General features: G+C 36.6%; 1 protein-coding gene across 6 annotated transcripts in view; it reads left to right on the forward strand.

Annotated features, from left to right (window-relative positions):
* aebp2 (AE binding protein 2) overlaps positions 1 to 23,308 on the forward strand; it is a 72,681-nt gene that overhangs the window by 43,700 nt on the left and 5,673 nt on the right. For 3 of the 6 annotated variants that reach the window (XM_088923956.1, XM_088923957.1, XM_088923959.1), the window contains exons 6-7: positions 8,296 to 8,363; positions 20,341 to 20,454. In XM_088923956.1, the coding sequence (XP_088780082.1) occupies positions 8,296 to 8,363; positions 20,341 to 20,454 (182 nt within the window). Of the gene's footprint in view, positions 1 to 7,692; positions 8,364 to 20,340; positions 20,455 to 23,308 lie in introns of those variants that run through there. The other 3 variants (XR_016091490.1, XR_016091489.1, XM_088923958.1) reach the window with 2 other exon arrangements.

Consider the following 23,308-nt stretch of genomic DNA (forward strand, 5'->3'; position numbering starts at 1 on the left):
TCGGTCTGTACAGCGCTTTGAGAAGCCACCTTTAAAGGCACTATATTAAATAAAGTTGATTATTAAAGATAATTTTGTTTCCGTACTGAGCCCCAAGTTAAAAAAAAAACACCTTCAAGGGTGCCGTTTCCTACATCTTTAGTACACAGAATTTTAAACATCCTCTTCCTGATATTTATCAATTAGCTTTTGATGAAAAACTCAGCTGGTTTAAAATCGTAGGAGATGGCGGTTTCTCAAAGCCTAGGGACTTGCGCCAGTGTTTGTCAGTTCTTTCATTGAACACCAGATGGCAACAGAGACTTTCTCCAGAAAACTAGTTTAAAGGAAGGTGCATCAGTAAGTCCTTTTGTATTTAGAGTGGGAACTTGGTCAGCAGGAAAAAACTACATTGTTCTACAATAACTGCCCCCAGTAGTTTCTTTAATATGATTGAATTCTATCATCTGTCAGTGTTTAATGATAAATGCTTCGGGATTATTGCTTTTGAAGGCAATAGATAAAATTATACAAAATGTGCAATTGATTACTTCATGGCTTTATGAAAGAATTTAAAGAAGAAAATGATTAATCAGTTGAATGAAGGTATTTTGATATGGTTTTAGGAATAGGACAACGATTGTCTATACAAGGTGCTTTTTCATTTTTTTTAATTCAGAAAGTCAACATAGCATTTTGTTTTAACTCCAACGTTACTCTCAGGTGAAGTCTCATAAAAAGAAACTTTAGTGTTAGTTTTTGATGTTGAGGTAATGTTGTGCAAACAAATGATTATAAAGTTACCATATTTTATAAAGTTGCCCTGTTTATTTTTAAACCAACAACATAAAAACAAAAAGCTTGAAATAAAACTAAGCAATAAAAGCTGTGTCTTATTAACTTATTTGTTAGACCTGGTGATGGACCTCTGCCAGTCTCAAAGAAATGTAAAGAACCTGTTACAGACGCAGAAGATAGTAGTGTGGCTCCAATATATCTTTTTTTAGTTAGACCTACACCTGCCTACATTCTATTCTTTGTTTTTGTTTTTTCTTTTACTTACTATTGTACTTTTTTTTCTTTATCGCAATGTAGTGGGTCCTTGCGTTTGGAAAAGCACTTTAGCAATAAGAATTATTATTAGTTATCATTAGTTTATTCATTCATATTATGATATGAAATCTTTTTTTTTCTCATTATCTGGCAAGGGTATTGAAATCAAACCTGTACTACACTATTATCTGGGACTGTTCAAGTTCTCTAATATAATTCACTTGCCACTCTTCTGTTTATCCAACAGAGAGCAGTGTTGTTCTTTGATAAATTGTGTATGACAATTTTAGCACAAGAAAGCTTTTTGTTGAACAAAAATCATTGAAGCAGCACACAATTAAGATCTTATACTCCATACCAGTCCTTCCCATTATATAGTTTAACTGTTCTTTACAGAAATTACAGATGACCAAGATTAATTTTAGAACATAATGCACTGTTGATTATTCACTCATATATTTTCAGTGTCCTTTATTTGTATTTCTATTGTATTTGCACCCCATTTTCTAGTTGTGATCCGACATTCTTTCCATTACACATGCACATTTTAATGATAGGAGCCAAAGGCAATCCTAAAATAAGATGTTTACATAGCCGCATTGACTTTTCCAACAGTTCTGTGGTAGAACTGTCTCATTGCTGTAAGCCAACTTGATACACATTGAAATATGGAAGATCAGGTGAACTCAAGGGAAAATTGTGATCAGAGTCAAAATCTTCACCTTGAAAATCATTTGGATCAAGGGAAACATTTATTAATTCTATTTCATACTGGATCTTATGCACTCTTGCATTTGAACTCTGTCTATACTTATAGGTATTGTGATACTCTACAATTTCAATGCTGATCAGTGCTGGCTTGATTTAGCTGTCATTTTCAGTGCAAACTCCTGAAAACTGGCTCTTCATTAACCCAGTTATGCAATTTCCATTCTCACAATGAATGTTTCTTTTTCTCAGTTTTTAGCGCTAATCCATATCTGCATGATATGGTTTGGTGCCAGGACAAATCCTAAAGGTGGCTGCATTTTTGAAAAGGTCACAAACCCATGTAAAATTTCAGATGTCAATAAGACACAGCATTAAGGGGTTATTGTATGCTGCTTCCATAAAGCACTACATACTTTATGTATACAGTAAAGCACTATGGATGATTTAGTGCTGAGACATTTCCCTATTTCGAAAGGTGTGCATTGGTGTTGACGGCACTGACAATCTTTTAGTACCTTTCTGCTGTCCTGGCAGAAGATGCGCATTCTTTGACCGTAAGTTTTGAGCACCCAGTAGAAACACCAGAAAGTTACCAAAGGGGTGCAGGCTGTTCAGCCCCTTTAGCTCGTTTGCTTGGTAGTCATTTGATCAGAGTGTCTCATCCAGTTGTTTCTTGAAAGAATCAAGGGTATCAGCTTGAAGCTGGTCGGTCCACATGAACCCTGCTGATCTTATATGGGCTCTGTCTGGTTAACCCCCATTTTACTATTCTCTGGAAATAGCAAAATGACAAAGTGTGATGGAACTTGTGACTCTATCCATATTCTGCCAGTGTTCAAAAGTGTCCAAAACTAATTTCTCATGCTTAATTTGGTCATCCACTATCTTATTGTAACCTGTATATATTGTTTAAGCATGAGACTCGGTTTGTGTTTTTTTGCATTTTTGTAAGCTGTGGAAATAGAGAAAAAGCTTTTGTGTTTTACTTTCTCTGTTGGTGTGTAGAAGAATCAAGAAAGCAGATAGTTATTTGGCCTAGGGAATACATGAAATCCAGCAGCTTGCCCACCCTCCCTGTTATTTGTCTATAATAACGTACTGTACATAGTCTTTGTATTGCACTTCGTGTAGCATTTTTGTTTTTAGGATGGGAACAACGTTTCCTCCTGAGAGATGGTGCAATGAAAAATACAGTGCTAGTCCCATATCCAGCGCTAAGGCTCTTTGCCCTGTGACTTATACGCTTCAAGTCGATATGCGGTTGTGTCTTCCTGCCCTGTGTAACCCTGTTAATGATGAGATCAAAAAGGGCAGTCTGTTTATTACTGACCGTGGACACTATATGGATGAGTGAGTCATATCACAGAATGTGCCATGCAGTTTCAGAAAACACTATTGTACACATTTAGTTTCAGAATATTCTTTGTACAACACTAGCCTTTTAAACATACTAAAGCATACAGTCCACAATTCCTAGGCTGTTATTTTTACCTTTTCATCCATGCTTAATTTATGAAAACAACATTTTCCTGTGAAGGTTCTGAAGTAGTCCGTTATGTTTATTGCAATGCTTTATCACACCAAGTCACTGTGCAGCTTGAGACAATTAACAAACGTTGACAATTTTATGCAGGATTGAATGGCTGAAAATACGTTTACTGGAGAGCGTTTGCTTTATTTGCAAGCTTATCACTTTATTTCTCTTTCTGGTTGATCTGTGATCTGATACATTGCCAGCCAGCAGCATTCTGTCCAGTAGTTCAGAAAAAAGTTAACATAAATCTGATAAAGCTAGGGTCATGCAAAGTAGGAGAGTAAATATTTTAGCATTGCCAAAAAAGCTGGACAGGGAGTAGATGAAAAAGTGAGTAAATCAGGACGTTTGAAAGGGAATATGTTCTGCTGTACTTAAGCAAGAGGCACATTATGCATAGCAAAGTGTGCATTCATCTTTCAGTGTTACTAATCTAATATTGTTATTATCTTAATGTTCCATCAGGGATCTTGAATGTAGTTTGATTGTTCCACGAGTGTGCTTACTGACAATTAAAAAGAGGGTGGGAGAATTGGATTTTCCAAAAAAGAAGTTTAATAAAAGTAAAGGAGTGCTTATCTTGAAATCTGGTGTCAGATGTTTGAAGGTTGAGAAAGCACGGTGACAGCTTCTTTGTGCTGGGCTAAATTTAGTTTTGGTGAAATGTTTTTGTTTTCCACCAGACTGCGTCATTGGTAAGATTTCTTAGCAATTGTAATGGCTGATGTGCAGCTAAGAAGTGCTGCTACCGTGTGCATCTGTTTCTGCTGGAGATGTTTGCCCAGAATCAACAACTTTTGCTTTTTAATGTTTTTCCTTCTGAATGTTCTGTAATCCATACAGTTCTGCTTCACTGTAATGCTGTGTACACTTCAGATAGATGGTTTTGTTCTTTCTTTTTAAAAAAAAAACTAGATTTCCTTATCCTAACACTCTTTTTATGGGTACTAAATCATGCTAAGTTCTGCTGAGATCTTACACAGCTATTTTAAGTGGCGTTCTTTCTCAATGCATACATATTCTTTCAAAACCGGCCCTTCGAATAGCATTTATAACGCTGTTTTCAAAAGCAGCTATGAGCAAAATTAACTCCCATGCTTCTTTAATTAAAAGACCAATTAAACAGCTGCCAGCTTGCAAGGGCTCAGATGCGCTCCTCTGACGTACATGGAGGGATGCAGCACAGTGAAAGCTGTTGTCTTTGGAACACTGTTAAATAGGTCTCCTCTCCTCCCTTCTGCTCATAATTGGAGTTTTTCAGCCAGCAGTGTATTTAAAGAAGCTGGAAGACAAATAATAAGATCACAAAATACAGAAACTCCCTAACATGGAGGTGGTGTGAGGTAGGGATGATTGCCCTAATTAAAGAAAAGGACAAAAAGGTTGTTGATTTCAGAAACTGTGCCTTTTATGTCTTTACTTTGCTTTCATCTATGCAATCTAAATTACTGTTTCACATAATGTGGAGATACCTAGATACATAAAATCCATCCAGTTATATTTCTTTTATTTTTAAGATGTTTTGACAGCAGTGGGCTTTGCATGTCTTGCTCTTAAAATATATATGAGCATGCTGAGCTGGTGTCAGTAATTTTTCAAATCTAGCTCTTACACAGCAAGACCGGGATCTAGGTATGGACTAAAGATTTTTTTAATTAGAGACATTAGACAGGAAGTATTAAAAGTAGACATTGTATCAAATTATAATTTTCAGGAAGTATTTAATATATTAAAGCCAATTTGAAATAAACTACCACTCTGTTTCACTCAGGCACAACAACATTTGTGTTCTTGTTTTGGTGCAGAATAATTCATGCTGATTGGTACATGACAGTGGCATTTGACAGTATTGTGATAAAGTGTCCAGCAGTGGACTACCTTGACAGGACATAGGCTGGTGAAAAATAAGGATTTATTTATATATTTATTAGCTGAAAACAAAAAGGCTTGCCATTTAAGTAGCTACTGAAGAAAAACATCCCTCTGCCAATCTTGCATAGCTCTTGGTTTACGGTTGAATTGAAGGAAACCGCAGTTCCAACTTACTGGAAGAGTTTTCGTCTCAGAAGAGATGACTTTTATTGCCCTTCAACCAATTTTCATGAATGCATACTCAATTCTCCAGAGTCAAAAGTATTATTTTTATAATCCATGTGCGTAATAAATGTGCTTAACAACTGTTGGCTCGTTGAGATCCTTATAAATAGATATCCTTTAAAAGGCCTCTGTTTTTTTTTACTTTCTTGAATGTTGAAACTGATTGCTTCTGCTTTATAAGTTCACTATCGGAATTTGTGTTCACCTCAATGTTTTTTTTGGGAGATTCAGGTATAATCACATCTTAAGTTGTTTGAAAACACATTAACCAAATCTGTCTTAAGACGTATAATCGGAACAAAGCGATATTTTGATGCAAAAATGTTTGCAGCTCAGTTGGAAATGTTACGTGTTAAATGTTTACAGTGCAAGAATACAGATTTAAGACTTGGTTCAGATGGTGAAAATCAGGGCAGTTAATATTTCAACCTTTCATTGGAAATTAGTTCTCTTATTTTGAAAGGTTTTGCGGGGTTGGAGTAATAACTAGAACAAAGCTGCATTGAGGTTAGGGTGACCTTACTGTGGGGTAGCAAGGAAGTAAATGAGAGACATTAGGAGAAGAACATAGATCTGTACCTGTTAGCGAATATGATATTTTGGATAAGTGGTGATACGCTTGCTTACAGTGTTGGAGAATGGAGTTTGATTGGCTTTTCGCAATCTGGAGTGACTCAACTTCACCTCAGATCATCCCATTTAGATGTTTTTCTGTAGTTCTACCACTGTTTTTGTAGAAATGTGTTACAAGCTTTAGTTCAAGCTATGTAGAAAAAAAAAGATTTTTAAGATCTTTTCTTATCATCTTCTGTTATTTACTGTCAGGTGAATAGTTTTCTTTGAGGATTCTACTGTTAATGGCCATGGCAAGCTGAGCAGTGGGTGCTAAAATTTGTTTAAGAGGTAAAAACATGGTCTTGGTTAATGTGTAATGTGTATTATGTGAAATATTTGGCTCCACCAACCACGACTTTGTAGATTGAGTGCTCTGTGTGATGCGCTGTGAACTAATGCTATTCTTGTGCCATTAAGGAATACCAAGTAGGTTTCTCATAATTGCTCATGAGTCTTATGCATGTAAGTTGGGAGTGCATCAGAGGTTATGTATACTGCAAATTATAGTAAAATGTGTACATAGGAATTTCAGAAAGGTGCTTCAAGGACACAGCCCTTCTTATTGCGTGTCTTTCCTTGGTTACTGTTGGGCATTTTTAAATCCAGGACAAGTTTTGGATGGAAATAGGTTGAAAAATTGATGGCACGGCTCACAGAGGCAGGAATCGGTTAGTAAAACTCTTGTAGATCCTGCTGCTTGGCCGGTTTTCAAAATCATCACATTAAACCTAAAACCGTGATAAAAGATTTTTAATAAAATTGGTTTTACGTCATTCTGTGGTACAGGCAAGTTGGCAATAGCATAAAGGGCACATTGTATTTTTTTTTTAGAAAATAAATGTGTTGTAAGGTCTAAATTGAAGACTCAGTAAATTACAATGTAGGCCGTGCATCATGTGCAATGTTGTTGTACATACACATTTGTATGTACATGCGTTTTTTTAGATCAAAAACCGTTATTGTGACTTCTGTTTTTATTGAGCTTTTTTTTAATCATCACTCAGAATTTATTGGTCTAAGTCTGCCGCACTTAGACACTGTGTATGTTCATCATGTTATATGTTTGACAACCAGAAAGCAAGAAATCTTCATCGAAAGCCTTGTTGAAATAATGAAGATGCAACAAAAGGTGTGATTTTTTTGCTCATTAAATTTGAAAATTATGATTTTGTAATATTTAACTTAATTTAATTAAACTTCATACACTTGTGAGACTGATGAAATTAATCTTGCTGTATTTGGCAATGGTTTTAACTTGTACTGTGACAGAGAGAGGGGGCTGCATCTTCTCTGTCAGTAGGAAATTGAGTGTATAGAAATTGAGGAGATGTACATTTAGGACTAGGGACTAGGGCCATACTTTTACACTGTGTATTGTGGTTGATGGGTTCTTTGTGGAGGATGTTAATTTGCTAGTGTCTGCCTTGAAGTATTTTTTGCTTGGCATTTGCAAAGAAAAAATACACTACAAAATTCTGCACTGCACTGTGCTTTTAGTTATTTTTTGGTATTTATCAAGCTGTATTGTGTTTTCTGAGATTTGATTTCTGTTAGTTTCTTTTTCTCCTTAACTGTTCAGAACCCTATGTGGGAGCACTCGGGACATACACTGTTTTTTTTGTTAATCTTGTTGTTGTTAGTGAACAGTGGCCTGTCTCTTTCTTGTAGGTCTTTTCCCATGTGTTTTTCTTCTTTTTCTTCAGCTGGAGTATCTAGATGGAGATAAGAACACGAGAGCTTCTGCCTCAGCTGTTCTGAACCACTCTTTGTATCAAAATTTGCTTCCCTCAAAAGACAAAAAGATGTTCAACAGAAAGCTGCCTTCCTAGAATGAACTAGAATGAACACCTGAGTATTGATTTCTTTCAATTAATGTGAATGATGAGTTGCCACACACTGGGTAGAAATTGCAAATTTTATTTAAAAATACAAATACCACATTAGTGCTCTTCCAGATCTGATTCTACAGACATAATCAGCGTATTTTATTATTTTGCATACTTATTCACCTTTACCTCAGAATGATCAAATCCCTGATCTATAAAGTCCTGGTTTACATTGCAGGAAAACAAGATAGGTTTTGTTTTGGAGTGATTACCAACTTGTTATTTTGTAATTGTGACAGGATTTTCTATGGCATGCTTATATACTGTAACATCATTTTCAGATGACAGAGGTGCACCACTAAGTTAAGATACCCTTGGGACTGCTTCTCTTATTGTTTAACATTTCAATGAATGTTACAATGCATTGTATCCTTGTGTTATTAGCATGATCAAAATGTTGAAACTTTGGTTTCTTTCTAGGTAATAGCAAGGCGGAAGGAAGACTCTGGGAAGGTTAAGGTTCTTCTACACTGGACACCGGAGGACATGTGAGTACTGCTGACATCCTCTTGCTGAGAGAGAGGCCAGAAAATTGACCTTACTGTGTTTAAAATGTCACTGGTGTTTACCACTCGTTAGGCACAGGACTTGCTTGGCTCGGGGGCCTTCAGGAGTTAGGTTGCTGAGTTGGAAATTATTTTGCAGGCATTATGATGAACACTGTGTAACTGACATTAATGTATTTTATGAACTGAGCTGACCTACACTGTCTGAATCTGATCCCAGCAGTTTTTCCTCTTTGTCAAGGAAATTAGTGAGAGTCAGCTCAATAGAGGTTAGAATTCGTAATCCCCACACCATGGTCCTGTTTCACAATAAATCTAAAACCGTCTGATTCGGTTTTAGGTTTAATATGGCTTAAAGTTTGGGTTTAATTGTTTAATTCTGATACACACTGTATTACCTCTATCATTGTAAAGTAGACACTTAAACCCTGTACAAAATGGTGGTAGTGCCTTGATTTATATACAGGAATGTTGCTACTTTGATGTAATCTCTAAAGTTTAAAGCATATGTCAACCCAATGTAGTTCTTCAGATGTGAAACCCCGAGCCATAAATCATATTTGCTTTTTGCAAAACGTCTGTCAATGTAAATAGACTTATTATGGACAGCAATGAATATTCCATTACTGTAGGTCAATGTCAATATTGACAAAACCTTTTATCCTAAATTAAACCAGAAAGAAGATCAAAATCTGAGGGAAATTGTATTAAATAGGTAGATATAAGTCAAATCAGATTAATGTTTCCATTGATATTATGGAAGTTATTCTCTTTGTAATCCTGGGTCTATCTAAGGTCAGTGGTTATATCTTGGTGCTTATCCAGTGTATCGGGGAGTAGCTCTCAGCACAACATGGGCAAGCTTAGAGTCTTGCTCATGGTTGAGCCTAGGTTGTTGTAATTTGTAATTTGTAGAGACATAAAAATATGCCATGGCATAAGGTTAAAGCATCCTATACACCAAAACTGTTAAAACAGGTCAATGCTTAACTGTCTGGACTGATTGCCTTTCATTGTCAAGGGAAGAGAGAACGTGCATTGAAACATTTAAGAAATGTTAGTGTTTCTCAGGATAAGTGTTTCAGTAAGAATACGGTATTTTTTCACCAAGGAAACTTTGACAGACTTTCTATTTCTAAGTTGGATTCTGATAACCAAGTTCGGAAATCCTGGATGAAATAGGTCAAGTGTTATATTCAAGACACCCTTCCATGGGTAACTGGTCAGTGCCTGATGTCCCTCCATTTAATGTAAGCAAAGTAAGCAGCCTTAAATGTAAATCAATATTTCTTGAATGTTGACACTAATGTGCTTGTCTAGCCAGGTTGCCCCAGAAGGAGCTCATTTTAGTTGAGGACCAGTAATACAGTGGGCCATTGCATGACTTTAGTAGCAGATTAAAACTGTAAATTGATGACCCTTGCAGGTGTGGGCCACAAGCGTTAGTGTGCCGAAAGATATAGAAGATGCAGTGACAATAGTGTTGTTGTAAAATGAGTCTGCAGTTGAATTGCCAGTAACAACAAACTGCCTTCAGAATTTATAAATTAATGGCTTCATGATACCATGATACTACTGTCACCCCAGTTGAGGCCAAAACAGAGACATTAGCGACCCTTTAGTGGTTTTGCATATAGGCTTGTACTCCACTGTCAACAAACAAATAAAAAACGTTTAAGGATCTGCAAAGATCTGCGAATAAAAGATCTGCAGTTCATTTAAAAACACCTAATGTTAAGAGGTTGTCATCTGAAATTAATGTACGGACTGCATTGTGCAGCATCATTGGTGCCTAATGACTTTTAATTGGTACCATAGTTATTAATGCTCTCTAATGTATTAGCAGTAGGGCGACTTCCTCATGTATAGATGCATCACTTTGCTTATAGTGGTGTAAAAGATGAATGCCATTCTTAGACTGTGCATTGCTTTACAGCAACAATATTAAGTCTGAAAGGACTTATATGCCCTATGTGTTAAAGTAAAAATATTATTTCCTCACTGATTTAATACCATTTCTTCTTTGTAATAGCCAATCTGTGCATTGAGGCCAAACCTCCAGAACTACCCAAATAGACAGAAGACTTCAATGAAAGGAATCTCAGAAGGTTTTCTTTCTCTTATTTAAAGGATTCCAGCTAGTACTATAGCTTGATTTCAAACCAAAGGCTGTACTATCTTATTTTGTTTTTAAAGAGACATTTAATTTTTCTGACATTTTCTCCTAAATGCCATCTGATTAAGAATCAATTATTCCTTTTTCTCCCTGATACTGGATGAGGAAGACAACCCTCAGAATAAGAATCAAATTTTAGCGGAAGAGAGGAGAAAGAATTATAGTAGTTTAAAGATGTGTGGACCTCTCTGTGAATCAGCAATGAAAAAACAATTATTGGGGAAATAATTTGAGTATGTGATATTCATATTTTTCTAAAGAAACAAATAGAACAGTGTTTGGACATTTATATAGTTAACAAATACCATTAATCTTAGGCAAGCCTCTCGTTTCTAAATACATTTTATACATTTCTTAAGCTCTTACTAATAACACCTTGACATATGCTATAAAAGCAATCCTATAAATAACAATCCTGTTGGTGTTACAGTAGTTTTGCAAAACACTCAAGACATTCTTCTGAACTGGTCTTAATATTAGAGAAAGATCAGTGGATGAAAATACCGGGATTGTCAGAAAGTCCAAAATATTTGTATAAGGACACTTGAAATGCAAAATGTTTGGCATACCTTATGACAGGTTTAATAAAGATACATAAAATGTTGCTTATACAGAAAAACATGGTAGTATTGGTAAAAAAAATATTTTTAGATCACTGTACAGGCATTAGAATATGCTGGCAGGGACAACTGCTAGCCTGGGTGTTAAACTGTTTATTTGTTGTGACTCCTGTATGAAATAGGCAGTTAAATTTAATGGTATCTATATCCTCCAATGAAGCAAGAAGAGGTAAAAAGACTAAATAGGCATTTAAGAAATATCTGAAAGTGAGGGTTGAGAAGCAGCACAGAGTGATGCAGCAAGAGAAAGGTTGTTTGGTGACATTTACAGAGTGAAGCCCTCCAAACAAACAGAGCCCACTGAGTGAAGGGGGAGGCAAAGAGTGCAATGAAGGAGATCATGTGCAATGAGTAGGAACATTCAGGCATTAATCCCAGTTGCACAGAGCAGCATCCAGTGAAATGAACCAGAAACCAATGATAGCGTATTTAGTCGTCATGAAAGAATACGATTAAAGAGGTCTATCTTAAGATGAATTTCAAGGTTGTAGAAGATGGGATTCAAATTGCTCGCCTGTGGCTTCAGCTTGAAAGGTGATGTAAGGGAAATGGGACCAGAAACTGCAGCAAAGCTTTTTGCTGTTATTTCAATAAAAATCACACTCTGGCAACAGTGCATGAACTACGGTAGTTCAGTTATTACTAAATGGATTACTACACCTGTCATTGAGATATAGTTTTAAGTCTTTTGTTTTGGTTTGAGACCTGCACGCCCTGCTGTCCTGAATATTTGGATGTCAAAAATTTGTTTAGTAGTATGTCCCTTATAAATGGTTTTCTGATTGTTTACTGTACTCTGCAGCTGCAGGGGGATCTTTCACTTAGGCATGTCCTTAGCAGACTTGGCATCAAAACACACATCACTTTTAACCTCTACAATTTCATGAAGTTATCAGGTTAATAACATTTTTATTGTGGTAGGTTCAGTGATGTTTATCGTTTGTCATCAAGGTGGGTAAGAATCATGATAAACTTTATTTTATATAGCGCCTGTAAAGGTGGCTTTTCAAAGCGCTTTAAATCAGTGATGATCAACAAGCTCGTAGTATGTGGCCACCTTTGATAGCAGTGCAAGCTATAAATCTGGGACCAGGATACAGATGCTGTTTTGTGGGATTTTGTCCCATTACTCTCATAGAGACTGGACACGCACGTGCCTGTTCTTTGGTCCCTAAGTTTCAAATGCCATGTCAACCCAGCTCAGCTCACCACAGTGGTTGAACAGAGGTCATGTTTGGCTGGCAAGTAAGACATCCAAAGCATAACTCGAATTCTCGTCAGTGTGTCATGGTCAGTTAAGAATGAACAATCAGATTGACACCAGAAGCAATTTAATCAAGGTCTACAGTCAATATTCTTTGTGTACTCTGAAAACATGCATAAATAGAGGTCTAAGATTTTGATACTCATTATGTTAAGATTTGGGTTGACTAACATAATGCTCCCTAAATCATTATTGAAGGCAATAGCAGCTTAGGAATATATATTTACCTATTTACCAAAAAAACGAAGTGTGAAAGCTCCTGCAATTGGATGGTATTTACCAAAAAACGAAGTGTGCAAGCTCCTGCAATTGGATGGTATATTCGTCATTATTATGAACATTTGATAATGGTTAAACAAGAAATGTATTAATTTATAAGTATGAACTACAGGCATATAACGTTATAGTTGTTTTCCTGAAAAATGCTGCATTATAGAAACTATTGGTTCAATGGGAATTAAGGAGTTAGTAGGTACAAAGTTCAGATTAACAAGTAACTGGCCATGCTATTATTTTGAACGTATTACTTCACAATCACAATCAATGTTTTTGTGACCATTTTAAACAGAAAACAGAAAGTCATAATGTGCAGCTATATTTACATTTCTAAGCAGTACAATACTATCATTTTTTAACTTACCATAAAAAACCAAATTAGTTTGTAAATAAAATTATTGTACAAAGATATAATTGCAGAGAGAACAGTGAAAAATAAAACAAGGCATAATATGCATTAGTATTTACTTAGGAACAAGTAAGAGGTTTATTCCATGCTGAAAAAAAGAAGAGAGAAAACACAACGTTTCGGCCGTGGAGCCTTCTTCAGGTGTGAGTATTTATGACACCTGAAGAAGGCTCTACAGCCGAAACGTTGTTTCCTTTCTTCTCTTTTCAGCATGGAATAAACCTATTACTTGTTCCTTTGCAGCCTACGCATGCTGACGCAGCTCCCCACCTGAACTACTTTAGTATTTACAGCTCTAAGCGGTAAGTAATTCTGCAGTGAAGGAGAGTGAGACAACATTTTCTTAGGAGACTTTAAAAAAAAATACACACTACTTTAAGCCCACTAGCTCAAATGATATCAAGCTCTATCGTTTCTCCTATACTGCTTCATAACAAGCTTCTGTTCCAGAGTAATAGCTTTCCATTTTTCACTTGTACCACATGCATGAACTGAATGCCCTGGCCACTCATTGTAACAGCAGTATTTATAACTGTTTTTCCAAAGAAAGAAACTACAGTAGCTGAGCACAGCACAACTCCGCTGTGTGTATGCAGGTTGGACAAAGACTGAGGCCCATCCCAAGTGTGTGATGCTGTGCTGAGGCTGCCGTGCAACTGTTCTTACTTTATGTGTGTGATTCGTTCCGGTACACTTGAATCACATTATAGCCAACAGGCACCTGCATTGTGGAAAAGCGTCCCCTTATGTATGAATCTTGTTATAGCCAGTTTGCTTTATGGCATCGTGTTATAGTTTTATGGAACCACATGTTATTGTACAGTAATTACTAACTGGATTTCTGTGCCTGACATTGAGACATAGTTTTAAGTCTTGATTCTTGTGTCTGAGGTCCCTATGCTATTGATAAGTTTCACTTCCCAGGTTTTACTCCCTTGTACAGGGCTGTCGTGAGAGTTGTTAAGACTTCATGTAGCATGGTACAACCTTTGGAAAGCAGTGTTTTATGGATGGCTCTGCATCAATTCATAGTATGGGGGACAGGCTAGTTAATGAGTGAGGTGACCCTGCACATACCCCTGTACCAGGTTCAGGGGCTGCAGTAACAAAAGCCAGCTCCGTACATGCACATAGTTTGTACAAAGCTTTCTAACATGAAAAGTTCTATTTCAGAATTTTTGTGCTATTATTCCCTTTTTTAAAAGAAACTTTTAAGGTGCTGTTTCTGAGACACACACGGCAAGTCCATTTTTAATATTGTAATGTAACTCTTATTCAGATGTGACTTGTCAACAGTTTAGTTTGCAGATGTTATTTCATGATCTTTTGCAAAATGTTTTGTATATGTCCCTTAGAACGTGATCTTGAAAAGCAATATTTATTTTAGTTTTGGTTTAAGACGTATTATTAATCTTTGTGGTATTTACTGCATGGTTTTTACTCTAAAATGTGTTTATTTAATTTGCCAAGAGTATTTAAATCTCATATTGTAAAATCTAATTGCTACTATTTAGAGGAATTCAGTATATTTAAACTTTTTTATGATTCTGAATTTCCACTAATTTAGAAGATAACTCTTATCCTTTGTTTAGCACTTATTATAAAATATTTATTTGACTAATACAGACGTGTCTGGTGGAAAGTGTTACAACATTTGCCATAAATATTTTGATATGTCTTGGTGCATTACATTGTCCCCGTGAACATGAACATGTGATTCTTGTAATGATGAACTCAACATAACCCCTTTTTCTGGTCAATATTTCCATACTATTTCAGTTCAGGATGACACTAAAATCTGAAGTCAGGGTCACCTCAGGGCAGTATGTGAACCAAAAATACATAAAAAGGTGAGATAGACAGAGAACTCTTCATCTGTGAAGGCTTCCTTCAGTTGAGCTCGGTCCAGAACAGAAGACATTTGAACCCTGCTTTTCATGTATGTGTGCTACTCCATGTAAGGTGGTGGAATGAATACCTCTTGAAGTTGGGAGGTTTATCTGTACAAGCAATATGAATGTTTTTAGTGTAGTTGCCACTGTTCTTTCCCCTCCAAATGCTACCCTGGGGAAATGACCACACACGTCAGAGGTGACACAAGAAACGTTTGCACCACATCAGTCTGTTGTCGCTAAATAATTTGCTCATTATATAATATAACCTTCCTCTTGAGATGTAGGCCTGCAAAGCTGCAAAAACAAAGGAATTGTGACATCTGTACTTGCTTTTTAACATATATTTTCTGGCTTTTTTTGTGTTTACATTGGATCAAGTAACATATTGAATCCTTTCTCAATGTTTATCAGAACTGTAGTTTAAATCCTTAAGCCTTGAAGGAACACCCTTCATTTTCTCAGCCAAGTTTTTTTTTTAATAGTCTGACCTACTTTTGATTAAAGTCTATTAATTTTAACATGGTAAATAGAATAAAAGTTAAATAAACTTTTAAAATAAGAATTAATGTTGTGGGTTTCATAATTGGACTGTAATTTGTTCCATTCATATATACAAGTTTTCACATTTCTGAAGTTTGAGTGTTTGTTTTAGGTATAGTTGCAAACTAATCCCGCACTAATAGTGTTGCTGTTTTGTCTGGTTCATACAGAAGTTTGACTTCATGAAGCACATGGCTTCTGTATAAACCAGACAAAAAGGCTAAGGCATTGAACTATTCTAAACAAACATTAAATTGCTTCCTGAAGGTCTTGTACATGCTGTAGAATGAATGTACATTTTCTCATAAGAAGTCACAATGCTCTGTTGTAAAGTGCAGTAATGAGCTTCATGGACTGACTGGTGTGTAAAACTAATCCGTCGTCCTGCCATAACTGTCCATCACTGTTGGATCCCACCTAACTTTTTGGCCTAGTTTCATGTAATTACAATTGATTGATTCAAATAAAGATGTTTGTTTTATTCTGTGAAAACCTTTTTGTTGTTTTTGTGCGAGTTGTTCACAGGATCAGGCCATTAATATTCAGTATGATTCTCAGGGGGGCTTTTATTTTGGTGCCAGCCATCAATTCTCCGAAAGAATGTGTGTCAGGTTGGTGGTAATGTGGAAAAGTTCCTTTCTCCTGAGACTTTATTTGGAATATAAATTTCTGGGTCATGAAAAACGAAAGCTAAACAACTCTCCCTTGTTGAAAATTTCTCAATGTTTTTTGGAGGGGGTGGTTAGGGAGGAACTTGAGCAGTGTCGAATCTGAAAATGCTGAAGCGCGGAAGAATGCAATCTGTTTTGAAAAACTCAGTCCAGTCGAACTGTTTTTAAAGGACGATTTTGGCATGAACTTGCTAAATATTTGAAATGATTATATATTTGAATTTCATGTAAATATAGTACTGCTTTGTCTATATTATTTAACAAACCGTTTGTATTTTTTGTGCACGAGTGTAATCCTAGTTTGTTATAATTTCATATTTACTATATATACTGTAGATATTTCTAATATATACACTGTATTAAAAAAAGTATTGTATTATATAACAGCATTACTTTTATGTGGTTGACCTTCCCTCTGGAACACTTGCTTAATGTAAAGCTTTGCAGGTTCAGACACTGCCTTTTCTGTTTGTGGACAAAGCTCAGCAAAGCCCCATGGTTCCATTGACCAGATTTTAAGATTTAAGATTTTTCCTCCCTTTAGTGGAAGACATTTTCTGTTTCAGTCTTATGCACTGGCCAGCTGTGTTGCCAAATCCTGTCCCAGAAGTGTTTGATTGGATAAAGTGAGGCAGATGTGTATTAAAAACAGGTGTTTAGACACCTACCCCTGTACCTGGTTGCAGAGGATTATATTTTTAAAAATCTTTCAAGCTTTTCACCAGATTTTACAGTCATATTGGCATAGCATGAAATATTGTCCTAAATGTGCCTTACCTTGACTCTTTTATACATTCACTGTATGTATTCTGTAAATGCAACACCAACACAAGACATTCTTCCATTGAGCAGATATCGTTTCTTCAGGCATTGCTAGAGAATTAGTTAGATAAATTTGTATTCATTTTATCCCCTTTTGTGTATGTGTTGTTAAACTTCAATGAGAAGTGAAACAATGCCTCTGTGAAAAATAATAGAATATATTTTAGCTCTTCAATTTTTATATTAGTTCTGTAGTTACATTTAAGAAGCATTTTGGTATACCAAAAGGCAAAAACAATTTAATAAATTTACAGTTTTGTAAATTGTTCCAAAAACGTATTTTACTTAACACTACCGGAGTGTGTGACGCAGTAACGGAATGTATTTTTTACTAAAAGCTGCTGCTGTTTTCACGTAAAAGCATTTTACTTTTTAAATTGAAAAATTCTTCCTCCAAATGTTGGCCAGCCATGTAAAAAAAAAACTCAGGCCTGCGCAGCCTTCATGAAATGTACAGTACCATCTCTGCCATGGTATGATTCATAGCTGCAACATGGCCGATTGCGGTTGGTTTATATAGGACGTATGTGTGTGCATGCGTGCAAGCATTGAATTTTCTTTTTAGTAACTTACAAGAAGTTGTTAGAATGGCAGACCTGTTGAGCACTGTTTTTAATTGTTGTTTATAACAACACCGCTGCTTTGAGCGATTCCTTTACTCTCGCATAACGATTCTTTTCGTTTTTTTTCCATCACACAAAACTGTAATGCTCTTTGGGAGAATTGGCACTGCCTCATGGTTCAGCAGGCGGCTAAAGGGTTAGGCATTGCTAGAGATGCGGAATTTGCACTCCTAGAACCTGCAGTTGTTAATGAGCTGGCAGAAGGCTCCCTCAACAGATAAAACAGGCTTTCTGTTTAATTGGGAAGGGGGCTGGTCTGGCGCCGGCTACATCTCTCACTCCCTCCTCTGTGGTATTTTCTCACTTCGATTTGCACTCGAAGCTGTCCGCCGGCCAACGTCAGCCAAGCCCTACGTGTGATCCGTAGCCAGCCGCTCTGTTGGTGACGAACGATCTGCGATAATTTAGTGTTTCTCCCTCCCTAACTCCTCTCACTATCTTTATTTTTGTTCACCTCCTTTCTTTAACCCGTTAGTTGCAGAGAGTGTCCTTCTCTTAACCCCCCGCCCTTTCATTTAGTCATAGTTGCATCCTCCTCTTCATTCTTCTGAACATTATTGAGTAGCACAGCGTCATGGTCATTACCTCTGCTGCCTCGCAGCTCTTGGAATCCGGACTGTGGTGCCTTATGGAACTTGCACTTTCTTCCCATGTCCTGCTAGGTTTTCACTGGGTGCTTTGGTTTCCTCAGACTTCCCAAAGACATGCCATCTAGGTTAATGCGTGTCTCAGAACTGTCCAGGTGTGTGCCCCCGGTATAGACGGGGTTTAGGTCCACCTTGAGCACTACACTTCAGAATATGGGTTTGACTGGAATAAGAAGCTTTCTGATTATAGATGGAAGATCATTATTGTCAAAAATACATTTTTCATGTAATGCAAGGTTACAGGCAAAGTTGTAAACTTGTTATAATACTTTTGTAATGTAGGTTGAACATTAAAAAATGTACTGAGCGGCATTGAAAACAAATAATGCTCTTGGCTCCAGTATGTATTTGTTGCATTTTTAATACTCCTCGGTATATGTGAAGATTACCTAATGCTATCAAACTGATAAACATAAACGTGTGCTGCACAATGGGCACTTGAATGTGTGGGTTGATCTTGAAACAGGCGCAGGTTTATCATTAGAACCTGAGTGAAAAGGATTGTTTTTAGTTTTCTTAAACATCTTTACAAAACATAGCTTGCAGTGTGTGAATCTCCACGATTCCACGTGTGATGCATAAGATCAAACAGGTACTAGTGTGATTTCCTGCTGTACCTTGTTCTTGGTTTTTTTGTAACAGTATTCTCTGTGTTAGAGCCGTTTATCTCTTTTCACAAAAAAATCTTAAAAAGAAATCCTGTATGTATTTATGAGTGGGGAAAAAATATACATCTTTGGGGTGTTATAAAAAAAACATACGTTTCGTTTCTGAAATGCATTGGGAAAGGAAAACTTTATCCCTTTATCCTAGCTTCCTTTATTTATTTTATTTTTTAAATTTAATTTAAACTTATTTTAATTTAATCATGGGGGTGGGGAGATCTGTAATTTTAATTACATTTACTATTCTGTTATGAAATACTTTTTTAATTTGAATACAAGTTGCAAAGTGTTTTGACTCTCAAAATGTAGTAGTGCATCTTGAAGCTCATACATTGCATTTTTTCAATAACTAAGTGTGTTTATGGACCTTTCTCTTGATTTTTTCAGCAGTAAATAGTATAATCTAAAAACATAATGTCTTTTCATAATGTGATAGTTATGGATTTATTTGCATAATGTTTGAAGGCATCTAATTTCCAACCTTCATAAGTTCATCAAGACAAGGATGCAAGTTTAAATGCTCTTGTTTGGATTGGAGCTTTAGCCATTTGAATTCTGGGCTCAAGGAGCACTAAGAGGAATTACTGCAGAGAAATTGTCAGCAGATGTCTCTACAATACAGTTGGCATTTTGGGACATCACATGCTCTGGATGTGATTGCTGCCCTCCTATATTATGCGTTACTTTTATTTCAGCAGAAGATAATTTCACCATTATATGTACAGTGTTAGCTTACAATATCTTCACAGAGTTCACTGCTTATGTGGCATTGTTAACCTGCTGAGATGTAAATGTCATTAGCTCAAGTATATATTCTGGGGTTTAAACAATTATCAAATAATCTATTGTTTTAACTGCCTTTTAAGTACAGATGAACAGAACTGTAAGCTTATTAGTAAGTTGGTTATTTAGTATGTTGAATTGGTAGATATTTAAATAGAAGAATGTTCATCACATGGAAAATATCATTTTTATATCACTTGAAGCCATTCATGCATATATGATTCTGTCAAAAATGTTATCCAGCGCTTGGAAAATATCAATGCACATCCTTAACAGAATGTCACTAGCTTTTTCTTCTCTCCTATGTTTTTCTTTCTGAAATTCTTACAGAAGACACTTGTCTCCATACTTGTTATATGGTTTTTAGTTATTCAAGAAATATCGTGGACAGTTGTGATGAGCACTCTGGGAGTACTTGTTCTGTCATGTTGTGTAACCCTGCGCATCAGAGGCTATCAAATTAACTGAGCTGATGCTTCACCTTATGAATATACAAACATAAATTGGATGACAATTTAATTAAGGTGAAGCCGTGTTCCTAATCAAATGTTTAATTTGCTTTTTCCAGCCTGCCAGATGTCTGGGTGAATGAAAATGATCGACCTCAGCTAAAGACTAAAGTTGTACATTTATCAAAACTACCACAAGACACTGCAGTTTTGTTAGATCCTAATATATACAGGTAAGTAAGAGGCATCTACCTGCGACAGCCAGGTGCTTTACTTAAGAGGAAAGGTTGAGAGAAAGATGGTTCAAACTGTTTGCATTTAGAACACAGTCTTTCTGGTGGGTTTACCTTGAGGATTCCAGAAGGAGGAAAACAAAAACGCACAACAATAAAGCTATAAATGGGCACTTTAAATTCAAATGAATGTTCTACCAGCCCGAAAAACCCTTCCTTCTGAATTTACAATGCTTTTGCAAAATTAATGCAAAGCTGAGCAGATTGTGAGAAAGTACTGGCACTTGACATTGTTTTGCTACATCAGCCCGTCACTGGAATTGTTGTTAATCTGAGGCCGAGATGCTTGTGAATCCACTCCAGTGCTTCGGATCCCTTTCCACATGTTTATCTTTAGGGCTGCTGATCAAATGAAGTTACCACAAGTTCCTTTCCCAGCCCTTTTCCCTGTTATTTTCGCCCCCATATGTGATCTGAGGCTGACCTTGTATGTTTTGCAAACCAGCGTTTGTGCTGTGCATTTACAGTCTTTAGCCGAAATCCATCCCAACTGTGTAGCAGCCTGCACCAAGGCTTCTCGTTTATGAGGGTCCCAGATTTGATCCAATAGCTCTTGGGATCATTTATGCTGTCAGAGGTCTTTGCACTTTCGATAGCCTGGTCAATAGCCCAGAAACAACTTATCAAAGTATAGTGGCAGAAGGGCATTCAGCTGCAGAGAAACCTGTGGACTGGAATGTGGCAGCGTCTCTGTGCAAGCAAACAAAAATAAAAAGGTTGTGCTATGAGAACAATTCGGGAGAGAGTAGGACACTGTTCATTTCTCAGCACTCCAGCCGGTTTAACCATAAGCTGTAACTTTAGGGCAAAGTTAAATTACAATCTTCATTAATTACATAGCTGTGGAACAAAGTACTCAATGCAAATAAAGGATTATGTGTATGAGAAGCTATAAATTGAAGCAAGGATGCAATAAGCAATATTTCAAATTGATACATGCAGTTGTTTTGTGAACAAATTTTATCCTCATGAGATAAAAAGCTTTTTTGTTCCCCGCCTCACACAAAGCCCCCTCACCCACCCCCTCTGTCACTCCCCTTCAAATTCAAATTTAAAATATGGTAAAATACTTCAGTGGGACCTCTGTGCTCTCAGTGCACCAGTAGCAGCACGCCAAGTCTCCACCTTCCCCCTGCTGCAACCATGGATCCCAGCAGTCAAAATAATAAGATCAGGATGTGCCAGGAGAGGGAATGTGGCACAGCACACACAACCTTGTAGCTGCAGTGGGAGCTGCTAAACATACATTTGTGCTGTCATAAAAGGCCCAGATTAGAGTTCAGTCTTGTCCAGTGAAAGTACTAAATGTGAATAGGAAGTATTCCTATTTAGAGTAAAGTACAAACAGGAAGAGAGACCTGTTCCCAGAACTTAACCTCTGGACACTCCCAAAATATATGTAAATATGTGACCACAGTGGTCCCTTGACAGAGTGTACACAGGGGACTAGAAAACATTCATATGATACTCTCTACAAGTTCAGATACTCTTTGAGAAGGAAGTTTAAATGGATTGTGTGTTAGTTAGGACTTTGGCAGGAAGAATTTGTGTTATCCCAAATACTGTATTGTCTAGATATACGTACTGGTTTAATGAAGGATAGCGGAGACCATCCTACCAAGAAGTACAAGGAGTTTCACTGTAGGAATTCAACATGACTATAGGAGCATCTCCCAAGATATTAATGTCTGAATCTGTTAGCAACATAATAGAACCGCAGGTCAGGAGAGTAATATGGACCTTTGATTCGATGGGTGTGGTGGGCAAGGCAGCTTTGACTCCTGTTTAAAGCGTGGTAAACCTAATAATGTTCCCTGATCCTTGGTACCAGTTAGAAGTCTGCCTTGTGCATTGTGTCTCTGAGTTCACTTGGACACTATAATAGGAGTCAATACCGTTACCTAGGAGAAATAAAGACAGAAGAAGTAGAGGACATATCTGTGCAGTGTTTCAGAAGATGATCTCAGAGGTGGGATGTTAATGTAAAGAATACAAGGTTACATGTGAGGGGAAGCTGTTCAACCCATCTAGTCTATTTTGTAATTAATAGTGAATTGATTTGAGGATCCCATTCTGTTGTTTCTTGAAAGAACCCAGGATGACGGTTCAGGCTCCCAGTCCAAAAGAAAAGTCAGGGTTGTTTTGTAGGTAAGAGGATTATTCAGTGATATTTGTCGAGAAAGCGGAGTATTTCTTAAAGTAGAATCCATTAAGGAGGAATGAAAAAGATTGTGGTCATTCAAGTGAGAAAACCTTTTACAAACACAAAAAAACACCCAGTCATAACTTTATCTGGGTGTCATGAGTTTAGGAAAATCGTAGAATGCTTAACACCTCATTATTCTGGGGTATATAGTTTATTAAGCTGAAAAAGCCCCCTGTCAAAAAATACTTCAGTGCAGTACTATTCAAAGGAAATACAGCATCATATGCAGACATGAGTGTCTTGCTGTTTTTAAAATATAATGAGAGATTTAAAAAACATTTTTAAAAAAGTAAATTGAAATGACATGGACTGGGAGGAAGTTGTTTTACAAAGAAGAGGTTGATCAAATAGTAGGATTCTGTTTCTGTTGTTATGAAAATCAGCTCAAGAATCTGGCAACCGATACAGCCTTTTTTAAAAATAACATTTAATAAATCTGGCTTTAATAAATGGTAACCAGTTCTTTCCACTAGATGGCACCAAATCTCAAATATTTCAGCTTGAACACAGATGGCGTTTCTATTGTAATATCATATAAGATTTTGCAAAAGGTCTTTCATAATCAATGTCAAATCACTATATAATAAA

The sequence above is a fragment of the Atractosteus spatula genome, chromosome 8, assembly GCF_055471065.1.
Source record: "Atractosteus spatula isolate fAtrSpa1 chromosome 8, fAtrSpa1.hap1, whole genome shotgun sequence".
Classification (NCBI taxonomy): Eukaryota; Metazoa; Chordata; class Actinopteri; order Semionotiformes; family Lepisosteidae; genus Atractosteus; species Atractosteus spatula.